The 20,993-nt window shown below is 31.9% G+C and overlaps 2 protein-coding genes across 2 annotated transcripts; both read left to right on the top strand.

The window, feature by feature from the left end:
• Window positions 1-526: 526 nt before the first annotated feature.
• On the top strand, window positions 527-2,310 carry LOC124926181 (elongation factor 1-delta-like). Its single transcript, XM_047466362.1, has 7 exons — window positions 527-680; window positions 748-864; window positions 955-1,048; window positions 1,151-1,277; window positions 1,607-1,720; window positions 1,810-1,971; window positions 2,047-2,310. Coding segments are annotated over exons 1-7 (702 nt in total). The 5' UTR covers window positions 527-594; the 3' UTR covers window positions 2,049-2,310.
• Window positions 2,311-4,275: 1,965 nt separating this feature from the next.
• LOC124925525 (histone-lysine N-methyltransferase ATX2-like) lies at window positions 4,276-19,553 on the top strand. The gene is made up of 24 exons (XM_047465550.1): window positions 4,276-4,971; window positions 5,050-5,101; window positions 5,187-5,261; window positions 5,360-5,579; window positions 6,259-6,385; window positions 6,497-6,601; window positions 6,964-7,169; window positions 7,559-7,648; window positions 7,750-7,853; window positions 9,156-9,311; window positions 10,608-10,751; window positions 10,993-11,040; window positions 11,560-11,677; window positions 11,779-11,844; window positions 11,943-12,004; window positions 12,115-12,171; window positions 13,297-13,365; window positions 13,510-13,705; window positions 15,232-15,513; window positions 15,753-15,814; window positions 15,894-15,971; window positions 17,592-17,687; window positions 18,687-18,790; window positions 19,174-19,553. Exons 1-24 carry the CDS (start codon window positions 4,388-4,390, stop codon window positions 19,310-19,312), a joined length of 3,240 nt encoding a protein of 1,079 aa, XP_047321506.1. The 5' UTR covers window positions 4,276-4,387; the 3' UTR covers window positions 19,313-19,553.
• The last annotated feature ends 1,440 nt before the right edge of the window (window positions 19,554-20,993 follow it).

The raw sequence follows: 20,993 nt of genomic DNA, 5'->3' as shown, positions 1-20,993 counted from the left end.
GTCACATATATATTTAACATTTTCAAAACTTATAATTTCTTACTTTAACTTTATTTCCCCAAAACAAAAATAATTTGTTCTATATAAACAATTGATTTCGAAATAAACCGGATAAAAACCTCCTAAATCTAGATTCTAGAGTCTTCTTATTTGCAATTTATTGGGTTTATATGGGAAGATCAAAAGCCCATATTCGGCCCAATAGCATATTCCCAAATCTCTTAGTATAAAAGCCTCTGATCTCTTACAAACACTCCACAGCGAACCCTAGTATTCTTCACTCTCAAAGGCAGCTCCTAGAGAACTAGAACTCTCATCTCTCTATCATCGGTAAGTTAGCGTTCAATTCGGTTCTTTTGATTAATCGTCTGTAGATTTGACTTATAGGTTCAGTCTTGTGGTTTGATTTAGACGAATATCTAATTTCTTTCCATTTCTGTATAGTTTTTACCCATAACCAAGACTTTCTGGTGAATTTCTATTATGGGTTTGGTTTGAAAGACGTAAAATTGAGTGGATCAACACTTTTTAGAGTCTCTAATTGTTTAGTTTTGGAACTTGATTTCAGAAGGAGCTGTTTTTCTCTTGCTATCAATGGCGGTTACATTCTTTGATCTGGGTTCTCTTTCTGGCGTCAAGAAGTTGGACGAGTACCTATTGACACGTAGTTACATATCTGGGTTAGTTTCAATTTGGTTTCTTGTTGTTGAATTGCACTAGATCTATCTAACTATTACTATTGATCAGATACCAAGCCTCAAAGGATGATATCGTTGTTCATGCTGCTCTTTCCAAGCCTCCATCTGCTGATTTCGTGAATGCCTCTCGTTGGTACCACCATATTGAGGCACTTTTGAGGATTTCGTGAGTTTTTTTCTTCTCCATTGAAATTTTCATCTTTAGTAGATTTCTTTTGTTTTGTTATTATTAAAATTCATTTCAATTTTTTTGCAGAGGTGTTTCTGGTGATGGCAGTGGTGTTACCATTGAAGGATTTGCTCCAGTAGTTGATGAAACTATTGCCACTCCTCCTGCTGCAGATTCTAAGGCAAGATTACATCTCTATTTATTTACAATATTTTTAGTTGTTTTGAGATTGTAAAGGATGTATCTGATTTGGATTATGTTTTACATCTTATTGTTAAATCAGGCTTCTGCTGCTGCTGAGGATGATGATGATGATGATGTTGACTTGTTCGGTGAAGAAACTGAAGAGGAGAAGAAGGCTGCAGAAGAACGTGCAGCAGCTGTTAAAACCTCTGCAAAAAAGAAAGAGTGTAAGAATTAATTTTTTAGTATTGATTGTTATCTAAAATAGATCAATTATTTAGATTCAGCTCAAATAAAACCAAATGAATATAGTTTAATTGAATAAGCTATGACTGAATTAACTCGTTAATGGGTTGATTTATTCAATATTTATCGGTTCTTCATTTCAAATTTAGTATGAAGCATTAAGCAATTACTTTTCAGTTTGATCATACTCACACTATGTCTCATTTTCTCAACACTGGTCTTTCCTAGTTTAAGATGAATCAAACTGTATTTCTTGATTGTGACTTCTTAAACTGTAATTTATTCACAAATTTTGTGTTATTTTCTCCAGCTGGGAAATCCTCTGTTCTGTTGGATGTTAAACCATGGGATGATGAGACTGACATGAAGAAGCTTGAGGAGTGTGTGAGAAGTATCCAGATGGAAGGATTACTCTGGGGAGCTTGTATGTTCTTTTCCATATCTTGATTGTTTGATATAATTGAAATAGAAATTTAAATTCCTAAATATCTTTACTGTGGTAATCATTCTCAGCCAAGCTTGTTCCTGTTGGATATGGGATTAAGAAACTTCAAATTATGATGACCATTGTTGATGATCTTGTGTCTGTTGACACTCTTATTGAGGATCAACTCACTGTCGAACCAATGAACGAGTATATCCAGAGTTGTGACATTGCTGCCTTCAACAAAATATGTAAGTTAACTCAATTTGTTTTAAATTTCCTAAAGGCTTTCTGTTATTATCTGAATTATGTTTCAAAATTTGCAGAAATGATAATGCTGTTCTATCTGTTGTTATTGGGGAAGGAGAATGAAGAGTCTTTTTTTTTATCCAATTTCATACCGTTTTCTGTTGACCATTTTCTTCAAGACTGATATTTTAAGTTAAGGTGTGAGCTATGGACCTTCATGTAATTTCATGGCAGTTTTATGGTTTTGATTCATCATTTTTCATGTTTTCAAATGATCAGAGTTTCAAATTTATTAATGTGTACTCTTAACCATAAATGTCTAAAAAATAATGTTTTTTTTTTTTCTTTTTGTTCCGAGTTTTGCCTTCAATAACTCCCATGAAGTTTAAGTATATAATGTTTTGAGTTTATAGATTATTTTAATTTCACTATTTTATATTATATTAATAAATAAAATTAAAATTATTCAAGTTAATGAATAAGTAAATAATTATATTTATTTGTTTGATTAATTTTATATTTAAATAATAATATATTTTTTAATTTTTTTATATTAAAAAATATATTATTTGAAATAAATTTATAAGTTTTTGATTTTATATATAATTAATTATTTTTTATTCTTTTTAATATATAGATAGAATATAATTAAAATTATTTTATTTATAATATTATTCAATTTATTATAATATATATATATTTTAATCTTTTTATAATAAAATAAAATTAAAATTCTCCTCAAAATTTTCATTATTAACATTTTTAAAATAAATCAATGTTTATTTAATTAAATACTCTTCTATATATATATTTTTATTTTTTCAATACATATTTTAATTTAATATATTTTTTACTTACAAAATTTATAACTTTATATAAAATAATTATTATGAACAACAATTATAAACTTTTTATATTAATGTGACTATATAATTTAAAATTAATTTATATATATATATATATATATGAACCATGTTTTAAGCATAAATAAACTTAAACTTAGCATATTAAATAAAACAAATATTTAGTAAATAAAGAATGAAGAGGAGAATAATTTAAGAATAAAAAAAAAGAAAAAAAAAAAAAAAAAAGACTGAAATGAGTTTTTTTAATGGTGGCACAAGCACAAATTGTGCCTAGATTTACTATCTAACTTTAAATTAAAACATAACACAATCATTATTTTCATTTAATTAAAGCAAATCACATTTATTATTAGGCATAAATATAGCCTTAAGACTTGCATTAAATAAAACCTATATTCTAGAAAAATAAATAAAGAAATAGTCAACCACTCAGCTAATCACTAGACCCATTAATTACAATTAAAACATATAAGCATTAAACAATCTTTTATTTTAATTTAATTTAAACATTTAATTCTAACCGTCTTAAATATTGAATAGATCATAATAAACTCTTAAAGTATTTGTTAATTTTGAATTATGCCATCAAAACTCAATCTTTTAATAATAACTCCTTTAACTTTGCAGATATTTTGACATAAATTTTTTTAATCAAAATAACAAAATAAAAATTAAGTTCAAACATTTTTTTTTTCATTTGTGTCACCAAACACATTTTTTTGTTGTTATATTAGCACCTATTTAAAAAATATTTAAAATCAAAGTGAAATATATGTTAATTTGATAAAAAAAAATGTTTCTAATTATTTTAATGAAATAAATCTAATTTATGAAAGATTTATATAAAACAATAATTGAAATGCTATTTTATTTAAGAGACATGTAAGATCTAGTTTCTTAAAAGTAAAAATAAAAAGTTCAAAGACGAATTTAATATTTATAAATCTTTAAAGGGTTAATTTATAATTTACTCAAATAGACTTACAAGATTATTCATTTTTATTTATTTTTATATTTATTACATTTGGCGGGAAACTGAAGACAATTTGGGTCAAAACAATATTTCCCTCTCATCTCACTAAAGACTTTTTATTCATTTTTTTTTTTCTAAAATAAATTAAATTTAGCTATTATTTTTTAATTAAACTATAATATATAAAAAAAGATTAATATAGTAATTTATTATCTTAATAAAATAATCCATCACATCTCTAATATGATAATTGAACTTAAAGATTTCATTCCAATTTTGTAAACAATAATAATAAGATGATAAGTAAAGTCTATTTTTAAGTGTAATTTATTTTTTATTTATTAAGAAAAAGTAAACTTATAAATTTTATAATCAGTTAATCATCACTACTAAAAAAAACAACAAAAATGAAATTTCTTGATTTTGAAGCTTGAGCCCTAAAATACACACACACTAAAGCAAAGATTTTTATCAAATTTTCATGAAAGTTCTGTAAATTACCCATAAAGAGAGAGTAGTGATTCTCTTCCCGCTTAGTTCTCTCACTACGAACGGGAAGGGATTGAAGGGATTATTGAAATGGCTGTAGAAGAACGATTACCAGAAAAGCTACAGCAAGAAGATGCAGAACAAACCGGTGAAGAAAGGGAGGAAGAGACTCCAAAACGCTATGTTCCTCTTCGTGACTTGTATTCAACAACAACCGCTTGTGGGAAATCGTCTAATGTTGTATCTAAGAAGGTTAAAGTGCGAAAGCTCAACGATAACTGTCACAATCAGTTTGATGACCGGGATCAGTTGGACGATGTTATGTGGTCGAGGCCGCCAGTTGTTCATGTCTATTGCCGACGCCCTAAAATGACACCTGTGGATGCTGCTGCATTTGTAACAGTTAAAGAGGAAGTTAAGGAAATTGTAGAAGAGGGTAATTGTAGGGAAGAGGATGTTGTAAATGGGTCTGGGAGGTTGACGAGAAAGAGGAAATTGGGTTTGAGAGAGAGCACTGAGCAGGTTAAATTGGGAAAATTACGGAAGATTGATGGATCGAGTAAAAAAATTGGTAACACTGGCATCAAGAGGAGAAGGAACAATCTCCATTTAGGCAATGATCGAAATAATGATGAGTCCCCATTGCCCAATTCGTCTAACAAGAGATGGGTTCGGTATGTTTGTGGGTTATCTTATTGTCATTAATGGATAGTTGAAAGTTTTTTTTTTCATGGATTATACTTTGGCTGCAGGTTGGGGTTCAACAGTAGTAATGCCAACAAGCTCGTTGGACTGAAATGCAAGGCAATCTTCTTCTTTTTCAGTATTCAATACTTCTATCGTGTCTTATGATTTGTATCAACATCTTAAAATCATTTTCTTGGAGCAGGTTTATTGGCCTTTGGATGATAAGTGGTACATTGCTCACCTTTCTGGGTATAATGCAGATACTGATCGCCATCATGTATGAAAAGTTCTTCCAAACACTTTAATATCTAATTCTAAAGTCTGTATTGTTCACCTTGAGGCCCATCAAATAGATTAATCATGAATTTTGTGCAGATTGTCTATGAAGATGGTGATGAAGAAAACTTAGATTTGTCTAGGGAGAAGATTAAAATTTTCATTTCTGGAGAAGAGGAGCGAAAACTAAACTTGAGTTGCAATACCATAACCTCGGATATCAATGAAAATGACTTCAGTGAGATGGTTGTGCTAGCTGCCAGTTTTGATGATTGCCAGGAGCTGGGACCTGGGGATATCATATGGGCCAAAGTTACGGGTGAGTCCTGTCTCCCAACTCAATATATGTCATTCATCTTGATGTTTCATCTTCACCAAACTTATTTGTCATATCACAGTGACAAAATATTTATGCTTTACTAAACCTATCCCTTGATTCCTATCTTGAGATTTGACAATTCTGCATTGCTTAATTATAATATGTGTTCCTCCAATTGGATACTTTAATGTGTGCAATCACATTACATATTATTTTTCTAAGAGTAAGCTCATTGATGCACTGTATCATAAATGTACTGAATGGGCCTTTTGATTTTTTTGAGTCTATGAATTAATGGGTTTTAATATGATAAAACTTCTGTCTTCGTCTATATTGTCTTTTTGTGTTGTACTATAGCAATGCAGCATGTGGTTATTTTCTTGCCTATATTTGGGTTTCATGACTAGGCTGTCGGTAGACAATATAAATTCAGAGGGAATAAGGTTTTGTATGACAGTGCTAACCCTGAATAAAATAATTTTCTTAACCAAAGCTGTGTTTGGTTGATTAGAAACTTTCTTTGACAATGGAAAAGTTTTAAGGAACCTATTTGCACTCCAGACTTAACCTGCTCATTTTGCTTTTCTGATAATATTTTGCTGTTAGCAATGGCTGATTTTTTACCACTATTGTTTGGGTTTCAATTGTGTATTTATTCTCTGTCAATTGCATGATACAGGTCATGCTATGTGGCCAGCAATAGTTGTTGAAGAAAATCTTATTACTGATTGCAAGGGTTTAAATAGAGATAGAGCTGGAAATAAATCTGTTCCAGTTCAGTTCTTTGGAACTCATGATTTTGCCAGGTGTGAGGTTTTGAGGAAACACTTTTCTACTATATGTTTTTGAATTGGTTTAGATTGTAATATATTGCTTTGATTATTCAAATATCATTTTGTCAACTTGCAATTATACAGGGTAAACATGAAACAGGTCATTTCATTTCTTAGAGGACTTCTTTCCTCCTTCCAACTGAAATGCAAGAAACCACATTTTGTACGAAGCCTAGAAGAAGCGAAAATGTGAGCTTTTCTTGGGATATTTTCTCTGATTTCTTGCCATGTGAACATGTTTCTTGGATTATTACCTTATAAATTTCTTGTCTATTTACTGATGTTAGTTTACAACTCAGAGCATGGAAGTAAATATGAGCATTCTCTTTTGATGCTATCTCTCCTTGTAGGCATGTTTAGATGTGAAACTTGAGCTGTCTCCACGAAAGTTGTGTTTAAAGCCAGGAAGTAGTTGTATGCAACTTTTTGGTTGCTCCTGTCACTTCTTGCATATTAAAACTCATTAATTAAAACAAATGAGGCTTAATTAATGTTTAGGTTCTTGCATATTCTCTAATGTTGACCTTTTGTCCAAAACAAATTCCTATTAGGTATCTATGTGAGCAGAAGCTACCTGAAAGAATGCTACATACGCGAAATAGCAACAATACCGATGTTTCTGAGAGAAGAAGCCGGGATAATGAATTTGGTGCTGATTCAGATGAAGATTGCTTTGTGGGTGAAAATATGAAGAGTAATTTGGAGAATTTTGAAAGCTTTCCTCTACAGATAGGAGATTTTCAAGTGATAACTCTTGGTAAATTATCTATATTTTTTATGGTGCAGTACTATTACTTGCTACTAGTTTATTTATAGCAGACATAACCCCTTCTATCTTCATTCATGCGGGGAGGTGTTTCGTGCAAGACTGTTAGAAACATGATTTATATTCTCGTTATTTTGATCATTTTCTGGAAAAAAAAATGGTTCTCAAGTAATTGGTAAACCATAGTAACTAGCTTTTCTTCTTCTAAAATATTATTAGAAAATATGGCAGTATAACTGAGTTGCTAGCATGGTAGTTAATGAGTGGTAACTATAATACACAAATTGAATTTAATGCATGTCGTGACATTTGATTGTTAGCATAACAAATTCCTTTTTTAAGGGAGAAACTAAAATAATATCTAATTGCAACTGTTGCAGGAAAAATTGTGAATTCAAAGCATTTTCAGAATGATAAATTCATCTGGCCTGAAGGATACACTGCTGTGAGGAAGCTTCCATCATTGACATGTGAGTCACTTGGTTAAACATTCTATAAGACTTCTGTTTATAATTACTGCTACATGTGCATATGTTTTCATTTTTCAGTTCCTAATATTGTTTATTTTCAGCATCAGACCCAACCCAATGTACCACTTATAAGATGGAGGTCACGAGAGATAATGCTGCAAGGACTCGTCCATTGTTTATAGTTACAATAGATGGTGGGGAACAGGTATTTGACTCTTACAATCAAAGCCCTATTTGAAAATATTGAAGTTCCTCGTGTTGATTTTAGTTGCATTCGGTGCAAGGCTTTATTTTCATCAGTTTAAACAATTTAATTCAATGTTTGTATAAAACTTATGACTTTAGGCTGATATGGGTTGTTGGGCTGTGACTTCCTTTTACTGTTTTGAGGTTGCAGCTGTGTGGCAAAACAGTACTTAATGCTAAACTTAAGATTGCAGATTATACTTATAATTGGGATACAAATTTTTTTTCACGACACAAATTCTAACACTTATTTATTCAGTACTTAATTGCAGTGTTCACTGTCTTATTTTCAGTTCTATCAAACAGTTCCATAATGTTCTCACTACAGAAAGTTTTTTTTTAATGACCGGGGTTTATTCCCCAGGGGAAGCTAGCACGACCCCCAGAGTCATGACCTCACTAAAATCAGAGCGTTCTTAGTGAGAATCGAACCTGAGATCTTTGGTCAAACAATTATAGTAAGTTTAACAAATATCAACAACTCCGTCTGTGGGAGAAAGTTATCTTTGACATGAGTAATTCTCTCTCCTACCTCTACATCTGATGTTCACTAGTGATGATTGTATGACTGATATTTGATCTAAAGCAGTCCAAAGGACCACCAAAAATTGAACCTCTAAGAACATATATATGGACTGAAAACATGTATACGTTCTGTTTGTCTTAAAAATATGGTCTAAACTTGGGCTAATGTTGATAATAGGTGATTCATTTGTCATAACCACAGCTTGGTGTTCTATTGATCCTAAAACAATGACATGGATAACTGACCATATTTATGCACTTTTAAGACACTACAAGTCACTGTGATTGGAACAAAATTACAGCATACAAGTGGGCCAAGAAACTTGTGCATTATTTGTTGTATGGTTGTGTTTCTTATTTTGGTTTTGTTTTGGAATATTAAGAAGCCGGGTTCCCTTTGTGCTGAGTTGCCATCTTTTCTTGTCACACTATCTATTTTTGATAATATGATACTGTTCCAATACAAATCTTACGGTCTCTTCTTCATGACCTGGTATTTTTCCAATACGAAACTTTCTTGATAACATTATATTTTTCCAACATGAAATGAAGCTTTATAATCTCTTCTTGATAACCTGATATTGTTCTAAAACATTTCCTTTTGATTTAGCAATCTTTCATCATCCAAAAACGCAATGTTGTGAACCTACATGCAAAACTTATTTTATGTTGTACAATGACTACTAACTCATGGAACTAATTTTGTATCTTCTAATGGCCTATCTTTTTTTTGCAGTTTAAAGGATCTACCCCATCTTCTTGCTGGCAGAAAGTCTACGATAGTGTAAAGGATATGAATGATTCCTACCATAGTTTTATTTCTGAGGGCAAATTTCGCTCTGGTTCAGATATGTTTGGTTTCTCCAACCCCGAAGTATTAAAACTTATTAGGGTATGTATATCTCTATAATTAGATTCTTGAATAACATTTTTTTTTCTGTGTTAAATGTTTGAGAGGTATGAAATATTAGTTTTTGTATGTAGGTATGTTCAATGACATTCTTAGTCTTTGGAGTTAACTTGCCTAAATAATGACTTTTGTTCTTATTGTAAGGGTAACTCATGCACTCTCATTTTCTCACTGTAAAATATCTTCTCTGACCTGGTTTCAAATCAACAAGGTTTATTTTTTGGAGGTGGGGAGGGTGTTGATAGGGGAAGCCCAACAGTGGCAATCAATAAATAAAAAGTAAAAGTGGGAAAAAACTTGCGTATGATTTCAGAAGCCTGCAAGCTATGAACAAAAGGGAAACCAAAAGTGTCCACATGACAAAAATATAACATGAAAGTCCCAAGTGTCAAACAACGACAAGGGAAAGAATCCCCATCAAGGCAGATTACACAAAAGAACTGTACTATCTAAATTCCATTCCTACTTTGAGTTATAAAACATATGCAGATGAATTTCCAGATCTAGTCATAAGTCGAACATCGTTTCTTCCTTTGCGACTTCCATGAACATTGGTGGAGCCTGGTGGGCTCTACTCTATCTGTTTAATGCCATTCTACCGCTTATGCTGTCCTAAATACAGATTGGTATGCTAACAGTTACCTAACCCTCAAGGATGTTTTTCTGTAGCTACCAGCTAATAAGACTTGATTTTGATTTCATATACCTAGTTGTTTGTGAGTTGCTGACCAACATGGGGGTATTAAAGATATATATATATTCAGACTAGCGGATATCTCTACATTACAAGACTTGTTTTGTCCAATTTGAACTTGATTATGGCTAGACTTTATTTGTTTATTTCTGTGACATGTGACTATATGAATCAGGTCCTAAGTATAATCAGATTTATCATTTAAGTTCAGTTTTTATGACCAATGGGTAACTTTTGGCAATCAGTTGCAACCTTTGTATTTAAATATTCCTTACATATGGAACATGATTAGGGGTTCTGTTGGCTAAGCATGCCATTCAGGTCAAGCTTAATTACTTTGGCACCCGACAGTATGTATTAACTGGTAGTTTTTTTCTAACTATTTGTGTTTGTTCATTTTCTTGATATTGTGAAGGAAAAACTCGAATTCTGTTTCCAGTATGTATAGGTTTTGATTGATGATCCAATGGATCCATAAGATGGGATTTTTTTTTGTGTCAAGGCACCGAGAAATTGCGTACTAATCCTATTTGATGCATTATAGGGAAATTGATAGCTTGTGTAAACTTTTGGCATGATTACAGAAACTATCAAATTCCAAAGCTTCATCAAAATCTCATTCATGCAAGATGGCTTCTGAAAGATCAAGAGAATTGCCTATTGGATACAGACCTGTTCGTGTTAAGTGGAAAGACCTTGACAAGTGCCTTGTTTGCCACATGGATGAGGTAAGATGGTAACTATTTGCAATACATTCTCCGTGTTTCTCTACTGGACTGAAATATGATTCTGAATAAATCTTCTTGTTTCTTTCATAAAATACCATTTTCCTTCGCGATATTTGTGGTTCTTCTTGCCCTATCAGTTCCTTGATTATTTTATTTATTATTGTGTTTCTTTCTTTTATTCCAAGTTCATTAGTGCTTTGTGAAGGGCAGTATCTTACAGGTTTTTTTGTTCTTGTTTCAGGAGTACGTTAATAATTTGTTTCTGCAGTGCGATAAATGTAGAATGATGGTGATTGCTTTCTTCATTTTACACTAAAGCAGAATGTACTACATGATCACAGTTTTTGTTGTGTTTAAAATGTTAAACCTATTTGTTCCATTTTGTTTTAAATAGATTATATTTTCTAACCTCTTTCCTACCAATCAACATTTTTTTTCTAGTCATAGCAACTTATCTTTCACATTCCTTTTTTTAAACTATAGATTTTTTTTCATACTCCTTAATGCCACTGACACTTATTTTTCACCAGAAAGTGAGGATATTTTGGATACACTATTTTTTCACCTACTATTCTTAATTTTGCTGAAACAAATGCTTTGCATAAGACGAGAAGAAGTTACTGTGTTACCAACCACTACCTTCCTTGATTATTGTTTTTTGAAAAGGGTCAACTTTTCAATAAAATAAACGCAAGTTGCGTTCAAATGTTACAAAAAGGGGGAGAGGGGTTACTGTTGTGGTTGGAGTGTTGTGTTCCTAGTTCCAGTTTGCCATTTTAAAGTTTTCCTATATTTGTCATGTCTTTAGGTCCATACTAGATGTTATGGTGAAGTAGAGCCTGTTGATGGGGTTATTTGGTTATGCCAATTGTGTCGTCCAGAGGCTCCCCAGGTTCCTATCTGCTGTTGTCTTTGTCCTGTCACAGGTACATTTTCATGTGGCACATCTTTCTTTCTTTCACCCTTATCACCAAATATTGTTCTTTTTAATGGCACAAAGTTTATTTGGCTTTTACCTTTTGCTTAGGTGGTGCTATGAAACGAACAACTGATGGTCAGTGGGCTCATCTTGCTTGTGCTATGTGGATTCCAGGTTCCTTGGCATGCGTTAGATATGTGTTTGGCAAAAAATGATTCTGACCCATAATCTGATCTGTCATACAACCTTGGTTATTTTTTCTTTTCTTGCAGAAACCTGCCTATCTGATATCAAGAAGATGGAACCCATAGGTGGAATTGATAGAATTAATAAGGTAACCTGTCCAATTTATAAACATGCAGAATTACAAAGATTCAAGAAAGGTTATATCTCCTTGATAAGGCATCATCTTAATGCTGAACCATCCTGTCATATGATATGTAGGATCGCTGGAAGCTTTTGTGCAGTATATGTGGTGTTGCTTATGGGGCTTGTATACAGGCAAGTGCAAATTTTGTACGGGTTGGAAATTTTTTGATCTTATTGGCATTTAGTATTTTTTTTCTCCTTCTGTTCTGTTCTTTTCTTTTGCTTTGTTTCTTTTCTCCCTTCCATCTGTAATTCTTTAATCGCATCTTGCATTTAATGAAAAACTGACCTTTAAAAAAAAAGTGCAAAAGAACTAGTATACCTAGATTGCTGGATTTGATTATAATGTCCTCATTTGGAAACACCTTCAGATGTTTTTTCTTCTCAAAATTTAAATGATTACATATGTCAGTATTATTTGTAGTAACCATTTCTCAAAATCAAATTATTGCACTCATGTATAAGCTTATACAGCCCCAATACACTTTATTATCAATTGTTCCCAAGTAGGCCTATTATGAAAATTTGATTTAATTTAGTTAACTTAACCTTATATTTTGTAGCCTATAAATATAGGTCTAGTACTCTATCTGATCAAGTTTCCTTTCTATAATTTTTTTGTGTATGTGTCTATATGTCATGCTAGTACCAGGTATGAACCAAGGGTTTCTATTGGCAGCCATTAACTCCAGAGAATGCTCTACCAATAGAGGCCTTGCTTCAAATCTTGGCCACCAACATTCCTAATATGCTGGGCCTGCTCACCCTTCCACCATGTGCCATTAGCAGCCTACTCTTTTGTGTCCGGCCCACCATGTCTGTCCAGTTTTCCCATCTCTAGCGTAGAGTAGTGGGTTTTTTCATTTGCTTTGTTTTCCTTTAAAATGAGAGATTCTTACATGAAAAATAGTGACCATGTCTATTCAAATGTTAAATTTTAGCCCAATTGTTGTATTTAAATATTTAGATGATCTCATGAATAGGATATGCTAGTGGGAGATAGTGGTTTTCTGAATTGTAATATGAAGCTTAAATACTTAATGAAATTGCTTTTTCTTGGTACACTGATCATTGCATAAAGCAACTGTGCTGTTAGCACCTAATAAAAACAGAAGTGACTTGATTTAACATAAAATGATGGTGATTGTCTATTTAAAAGTAATTCATTTTAATTTCAGCAAACTTTCAGTTTGTAACTATAAATTACATTTTTTTTAAAGTGGTCATGAAAGCTCAAACTATGAATTGCTTTTGCAGTGTTCCAACAATACTTGCAGGGTAGCATATCATCCATTGTGCGCACGTGCTGCAGGCTTTTGCGCAGAGGTTATTTATTTACATTTGTTTATTTTATATAAAATCTTTAGCTGGTAGCTTTTTGGTTTTGTTTGATTACTGTTTCTGAAAATTGACAATTCATTAATCTACTTGTTTTTTGTTCATATTTTTTTGTATATCATGATCGTGCAGCTTGCAGTTGAGGAAAGATTGCATAATATTTCTATGGATGAAGATGAGGATGGGCAATGCATTCGTTTGCTCTCCTTCTGTAAGAAGCATAGACCTGTGGGTAATGAACGATCTAAAGCTGATCATCGCACTGTGCCCGATACCTGCCAGGAAGGTTACACTCCCCCAACCAATCCTTCCGGCTGTGCTCGCTGTGGTATGTTCAATGCACAAAATTCTTTCTGTTAGTCTTTTTTTGTAGGTTATTATCAACTTCTTGCATTTCAGTTAGCATACACAAAATATGGTATATGCTCTTTATCAATTCTGTATTAGTGAAACTTGGAGACTTATGTCCATTTATAATACTAGTCAATCATGTGCTAACACTCATTTTCCACTACATGATTACAGAATTAGTTTAAGTCATATAATGATACACTGGTAAAACTACACAAGCTTTTGATAATAATGTAATGATAATTTTATGAAAATATTCTTACAATATAAAATAAAATTAATTTGAACTTCTTTATAAATTATGTACCCTTTAATTAAAATTTGAAGATAATATTTTTATAGTATTTATGTCTTTGAAAATGAATCAAAATGCATTAATTAGTCAAACCACAATTTTGAAATAATCAAACTATGTTTCCAGACATTTCACAATATATTTAATTTATTCAGATAATATTTTTTATTATAATGATTAACAGGTATGTGCATTGATTATATTATTGCGAATATTACAAATTTATATTGATTTGATTAAATTAATTAATTTAAATAATATTATAGTTAATTCTTAATAACATTAATTTTGAAAAATATCTTGTAATAACCTAATGTTAACAATTAACTTGTAAGTATTGAAGTAGCACTTTTCCACAATTCTTATATATACAAGTTTTAGTTTTACAAAATAACATAGAAACATGTATCAATGACTAAAAAGAAAATTGGTAAATTAGAATAGAATATTTGACATATTTATGTTCTAAATTTAAAGTTTTTGTTTTTGAAACCAATGTGTTAAATTTAAAGCTAAACACTAACAAGATGTGTACTCATAATAATATATATATATATTTATATAATTTGGATTATATATTTTTAGTAGTGAGGTTGATTAAGAAACTCTTGTAATATAGCATGCTTCCCTTACATTTTGTTTTCTTGTTTTGATACACTATTTAGAAATGTCAGATTAGCTAATGTCTGCGAGGATTAAATCTTTCTTTGGGGAGATTCGAATTCTCCGCAAAAGCTAATTCTCTAAAATTACTTTTGTAATATTAATTTTATATTTAATTTGATCTGTGATGAAGCCAATAGTCCAAAAGTACCTATAGTCTATTTCTTTCTTTCTTTCTATTTTGTAAATATATTTAGTTAAAGTCATGTAATATTATAATTTGTGCCCATCTCCAAATGATGTACCCTAACTGCTGTTTACATGGTTGGTTGAATACTTTAGCTTAACTTGTTATCTTTTCTGCTTTCTTTTCCACCCAGTCATTATTGTGCATGTCTCCTTCCTTGACACCAGACACTTAAGCATTAAATCTGTTCTGCTATATATTTACTGAGATGCTCATGTCCTGTCTTCTCTGATTCTTCAACTTGAACCCATACTATTTTACGGTTTCTTATTGTCACCATTTTCTTGTTTCTTACAAGTTGTTTCACATGCTTCAGTCAATACATTAAACTGTAGACTTCATCTTTCTTTTCATGCAGAGCCGTACAATTGGTCTGACAGAAGAGGTAGGAAAGAACCTGAGGTTCTGGCTGCTGCATCATTGAAACGGTTATATGTAGAGAACATGCCATACTTAGTGGGTGGATACAGACAACATGAATTCTTTGGCAACTCATTAGTTTCAAGTTCCACCGTCTCTAAGGTGGCCATTAGCCTTCAAAAGTTGAATGTTTTGCGGCTTAATGCTCCTGAAAGCATTTGTTCCATGGCAGAGAAGTACAGATACATGAGGGCAACTTTTAAAAAGAGACTGGCATTTGGTGAGAATTGATGTTTTCTATTCAGTAAATAGGTTTATTGCAATTATCCAAGTTAAAGGCTATTACTGTCATGTTGCTATGTCAGACTTGAAGTTCTATTTGTTATTTCGTTTTCAAATGTAACAAGTATTATATGTCTATGCGTGGAAAATCCAATTTTATTTCTTGATTGTGCTTTTACTCAAGAGATTGTTTCTAAGTTGTGTATATCTTGTTTGTAATGTTCTGGTCGGATTCAGGTAAATCTAGAATACATGGATATGGCATTTTTACAAAACTGCCCCACAGAGCTGGAGACATGGTACTTTTTGCCTCTCTTCTTACATCTTTTTTTCATTCTAGCTATGTATTTTCTAGATTTTAAATGTTTCATGTTGTAGGTAATTGAATATACTGGTGAACTTGTTAGACCCTGTATTGCAGACAGAAGAGAACATTTGACATACAATTTATTAGTGGTAAGTTAAATTTTACTTCGTCACAGTTCATTATGGACATGCATCATCAATTTCATCTGCATCTTTATAAATTATGAACAGTGTAATATTTTCTCTCACACCGCCTCCAAACGTTGTCAATAGTTTTTCATCCATTAGCATTCTACTATCTTTTATCATGCAGAAACACGATTGTAGTATCAATGACATTAGTTGAGATAGTATCAGCACATTTATATTAAAACAGTTTATAAGTTTTGAAAACTTCTATCCAAGTTGCTGTAGTTTTGTTGGATTATTTTTCAACTGATGAGTCAGAGAGGTTGTCAATGATTTTTATTTTTATTTTTATTCAAATAGGTTTTAATTTTAATGAATTAGGCAGTTAAGCATGTTAACTTTACACCTTTAAATCTGGTTGTGGTTCTCTCTCCAATTCCTCCGAATTGCTTGGGGTGGACAAAGACAGGTTACATGAAACCAGAGTAGAACATCTGCACCAATGAGAGCATGGATAATATGTAGTACAAGGAACATTGCCTATGGTGACCGCTGTTGGCAGACAAAGAAATCCTTAATTGTTACTAGAGCCCTGATACCTGTTAAAATGTTAAAGTAATTCTGCTAATAACAAAACAATTGTACTACAATGAAGATCCCAGTTATGTTTGTAATATAGGCTATAAGAGAAGATATGAATAACGTGTAACAAAATTAGCCTAATTAATCATTTAACCCTAAACCTAATATCTTCAATGAGGGTACCTGGCGAGGATAACATGCATTATCTGTGAGAGGGATTATGATGTTATATTAGTTCCACTTCAGTAAGAGAAAGGAGTGATGAAAGGGGAAATAAGTGTGTGATGTGGTAAGCATTAGTTGCCTTCACAAGTAGGTTTAGCTAGCTATGGCTGGTCATGTGGTTAGTGGGGATGTGCCTAGAGATTTTACTTGGACATGAGGGCCTTAAGATTAAGTAAAATGTGATGTCTGTCACCGACTGGAGGTGATGTTAGTTTAAGAAATGACTATTTATCTCTTTGAATGGTCAGCATTGTTGTCCTATCTCTATCATTGTCAGTTCAAGTTATGATTGAGATATTTATGAGTAATATAAATAACCACTTATTTCTTTGTCTGGTTAGCTCGACTATTTTCTTTGTTTTATAACCACTTCTAGTTTGATGCTTCCTTGAGCCTTTAGTTTCTGTTTAAGCTTGTTTTTTGTTGATGGCTGTGTTTGTCCTTCAAGCAAGATGAAGGCCAGTCATTATTTCAATTGTTTACACTAACCTGAAAAAATGGTGAGAAAATCAATTTAATCTAAAGTACATGATTCAACATAAATGACGGACCTAATAAAAATAAAGAGGATGTTTATTATCTTGTATTAAAATTATGTTTATTGTAGGGGAAGCTGTAACAGAAACATAAACTCATGTATTCAAAAGCACATTTCCATCCGGTTTGCAAATTGTTCATCAATTGCAGACCGCATATATTATTATCTTCTGCCTTTGCATGCTGGATACTGCTTCTAGATCTTCTGTATATGACAACATGCTTAAAAAGAAATTGGAAGTCATAAAAAATGTAATCATACCTTGCACTAATTTATTTCTTCCTTTTCTTTGGTAGGGTGCTGGAACTTATATGTTCCGTGTTGATGATGAACAAGTTATCGATGCCACCAGGGCTGGAAGTGTGGCACATTTGATTAACCACTCGTGTGAAGTAAACATCTTACACTTATTTTTGTCATGCATATGGATAGGTGTTTTAATAATATGGATTGATTAAGATTGCTCAAGTATGGGTGGGTAATTATTTGCCTTCCCAAAAAATTATTTTGGTTCTGCTTCAACTGTTATACGAGGGTCTTTAACTGCCTTATTCCAAAATACTACCGTTATGGTTCTTGGAGATTCCTTGAGCTCATTCAAGGATTTAATGTATTTTAAATGTTCCTTGGTAAGAAGTGTGTTTAGCATTAATGGACAAACACCAAATACCAATCTTGGTCAAGGTACTGGATGGAGCCCATTCTTAGGCCTCGTTTGATCTAGTGTTATTTGAATAACCTTGTTTGATCTAGGCTATTGAAAACCAGATTATTTGGGTAAAAGGACTTTAGAGGTTTAAATATATAATGAATTATTATTAATTAAACAGAAGGGATTGTGGTTTTGAGTTGATTGAATAGTGGGTTATTTGAAATTAATCTCAAATAACCCACATCAAACAGGTCTTATGGTTTAGTTCATCTAGCATTGACTACTACCCAGGTGTTTATAGGCTTGCCTATTCCACTCTTCCATTGGCCCTACCAAGAACTCATTTTGTAGGGCAAGTCATTGACAATGTGTTGATTTTTTATTTTTTTTAGAACGCTGGGTTCCGCTTCTCCTTCAGAGTGCGACTAATTCCCGCGGGTTAAGCACATAGCCCGCAAACACACTTAATCAATTAACCAGGAGAGCGGAACTTACCGTATGATGGGTTCGAACTCAGGACCTCAGGGAGGCTGGGGATATCCACCTTTTTCCCCGAGGGACAAGGTGTTGATTTATAGAATATAGTAATCCAATTTTTGTTAACAGAGGTGGATTTTCATCATTTAATTATATATTAGTCTTGTTTGATTAAGTTCCATATTAGTTAAGCATTATGTTTCTTATTCTGGAAAAAGTTTCTTATCAATACTTAACTGGCCTGTTACCTTTATCTTTGCAGCCTAATTGTTACTCAAGAGTTATAAGTGCAAACGGTGATCAACATATAATCATATTTGCAAAAAGAGATATTAAACAATGGGAAGAAATCACATATGACTACAGGTTTCTTCATTTGCTTTGCGTAGTTTATTGCAAGTACTCACCTGTCCTATTTTATTTTCATATTTGTGTTTGAGAACTTCTCTTTTCTTTTTCTACTGTTATTATTCCCATTATATTTTGTTAACTTTTCTCTGTATAATCTTGCATAATAGTTTTCAAACCTCGTAAATTAGGATTATGCAAGTGTTTCATTGTTCCTAACACAATTGTTGAACAAAATGGGTCACGGAATTACATGATAAAACAGTTACATTTTTATTTTTTGTTTACTAGTGATAGTTTAGTAATGTTATTTTGGTATGCTTGTTTTTACAAGATGTCAATTTAATTTACTCTGGTCAGTTGATGCATTGATAGTCATAATAAACATTCCTGGTTTGCAGATTTTTTTCGATAGGTGAGCAACTAGCATGTTACTGTGGTGCTCAAAGGTGCAGAGGTGTTGTGAATGACACCGAAGCCGAGGAGCAAGCGTCTACTTTATGTGTACAGCGTAGAGTTTTGACAGAATGGAGAGGATGAAGAATTTTTACAAAATACCTTTCAACATCTCCAATCGTAGAATTTGGATACATTCTTTTTTCATTTTCCGTTGGATATTTTAAATACTCGTGACATTAGATGAAGAAACAAGGAATCCAATCCAATATTTATGGGCTAGTGATAGGGTAGAACTTGATTCAAATTCATGTGAATTCTTGGAATATGGATATACTCTTTCGAGGTAACAACTTTATGATAATATACATTTTTTCTTATTAAATTTGTCTTTGTATCAGAAATCATCAGTTTAATTATTTTGAGAAATAAATACATTTTCATTTTTAGTCCGATTAGATAAAATTATAATTTTATTTGACAAATGAATTTGTTGCATAGTTTTGAAAAACATATTGAGTAAACTGATAAGCTATTGATGATTTTTTGTAATCTGTCCTTAAACTATGTATTTCAAATTATATGCCCTTTTGAATAGTAATTGGTAATACATTTTTGTATAATGTTACCAAAATTGTTTTATACCCATTCTAGATCTCAACTTGTTTATACTTAGATATTTTTGACCTGAATTGTCGTTATTGAATGTGTAAACCATGTTGATGGAAACGAGTCCGATAACTTATGTGGAATGAATTTAGTGTTAGTATTTGTAATACCTATACTCATATTATTCAAGCAGAATATCCCATCGTAGAATATTACCTTACTTGTCTCATAATTAGCTATCCAAACTTCATCAGGTTCCACAAATTGGAAAAAGGAGATCAATTCCCTTTGCTTCCCAAAACAGAATTATATATAAGTGTTGTACAGCTCCTCTTCAAAGAAAATCTCAGGCCTCGTTTGTTTGGCTTATAAAGATAAATCGACCGAGTTATAATATTTGGTAAGAACTTATTTGTTTGCAGTATTATATTGTGTGTTTATTTAGAACACTTATGGACGTAGATCTATTTCACCAAAAAAATGTTGTTACTAATAGTTGTTTTATAAACTATTTTATGCAAATTTAGATCATGATTAATACATATATAGCATAAGGTGATTTTATAAGCGACTGATAAATAAAGAAATCATTGGAAATGATTTAAGTGGTTTATCGATTAGTTAATTAGCTCATTATCTTGATTTCAGAACTAGTATACATAAATGCTATTATTTTGTGACAAATGATGGTGACATTTGCTTAAACTAATTTTCTGTAAACTGCTTTATATCTTACTTTATCATAGCAGACTAACTAGTGCACTAAATCAGATTGTATATTGTTCATTACATCTTATTCATTTCAACTTGGTTGATGACTGTGAAATCTAAATGTAAAGTGATAGAATATTTTTGAGTCGCATGGGCAGTTGTGGAAGGGAAGAATATTAAATTCTTATGACGGTTTTTTGTAATCTGTTGCGAGACTTTTAATGTTTTTTATGCGTGGTCATGTAATGACTTTCTCTTTTACTCTATGTTTAATTACATGCTATAAAAGACAATTGTGAATATGTTAATGCAAAAGGGTGATGCTTTATTGCAGACATATATATATATGCTAACTCTACAAAAACACACAAAGGAACTAATTTTAGGAAGCAATTTTGGAGGGTTTCCATGTCGATGTTACACAGAGCAATTCACAGACAAGCTAAGTGTAAAGCTTTGAGGAGTTGCAAGAAATGATGCACTGCATCAGGTAAAAATGTGGCAA

Source organism: Impatiens glandulifera, chromosome 2 (assembly GCF_907164915.1).
Source record: "Impatiens glandulifera chromosome 2, dImpGla2.1, whole genome shotgun sequence".
NCBI classification, from domain to species: Eukaryota; Viridiplantae; Streptophyta; class Magnoliopsida; order Ericales; family Balsaminaceae; genus Impatiens; species Impatiens glandulifera.
Note: the sequence above shows the minus strand (reverse complement) of the source record. Positions and strands in the feature narration are given on the sequence as shown.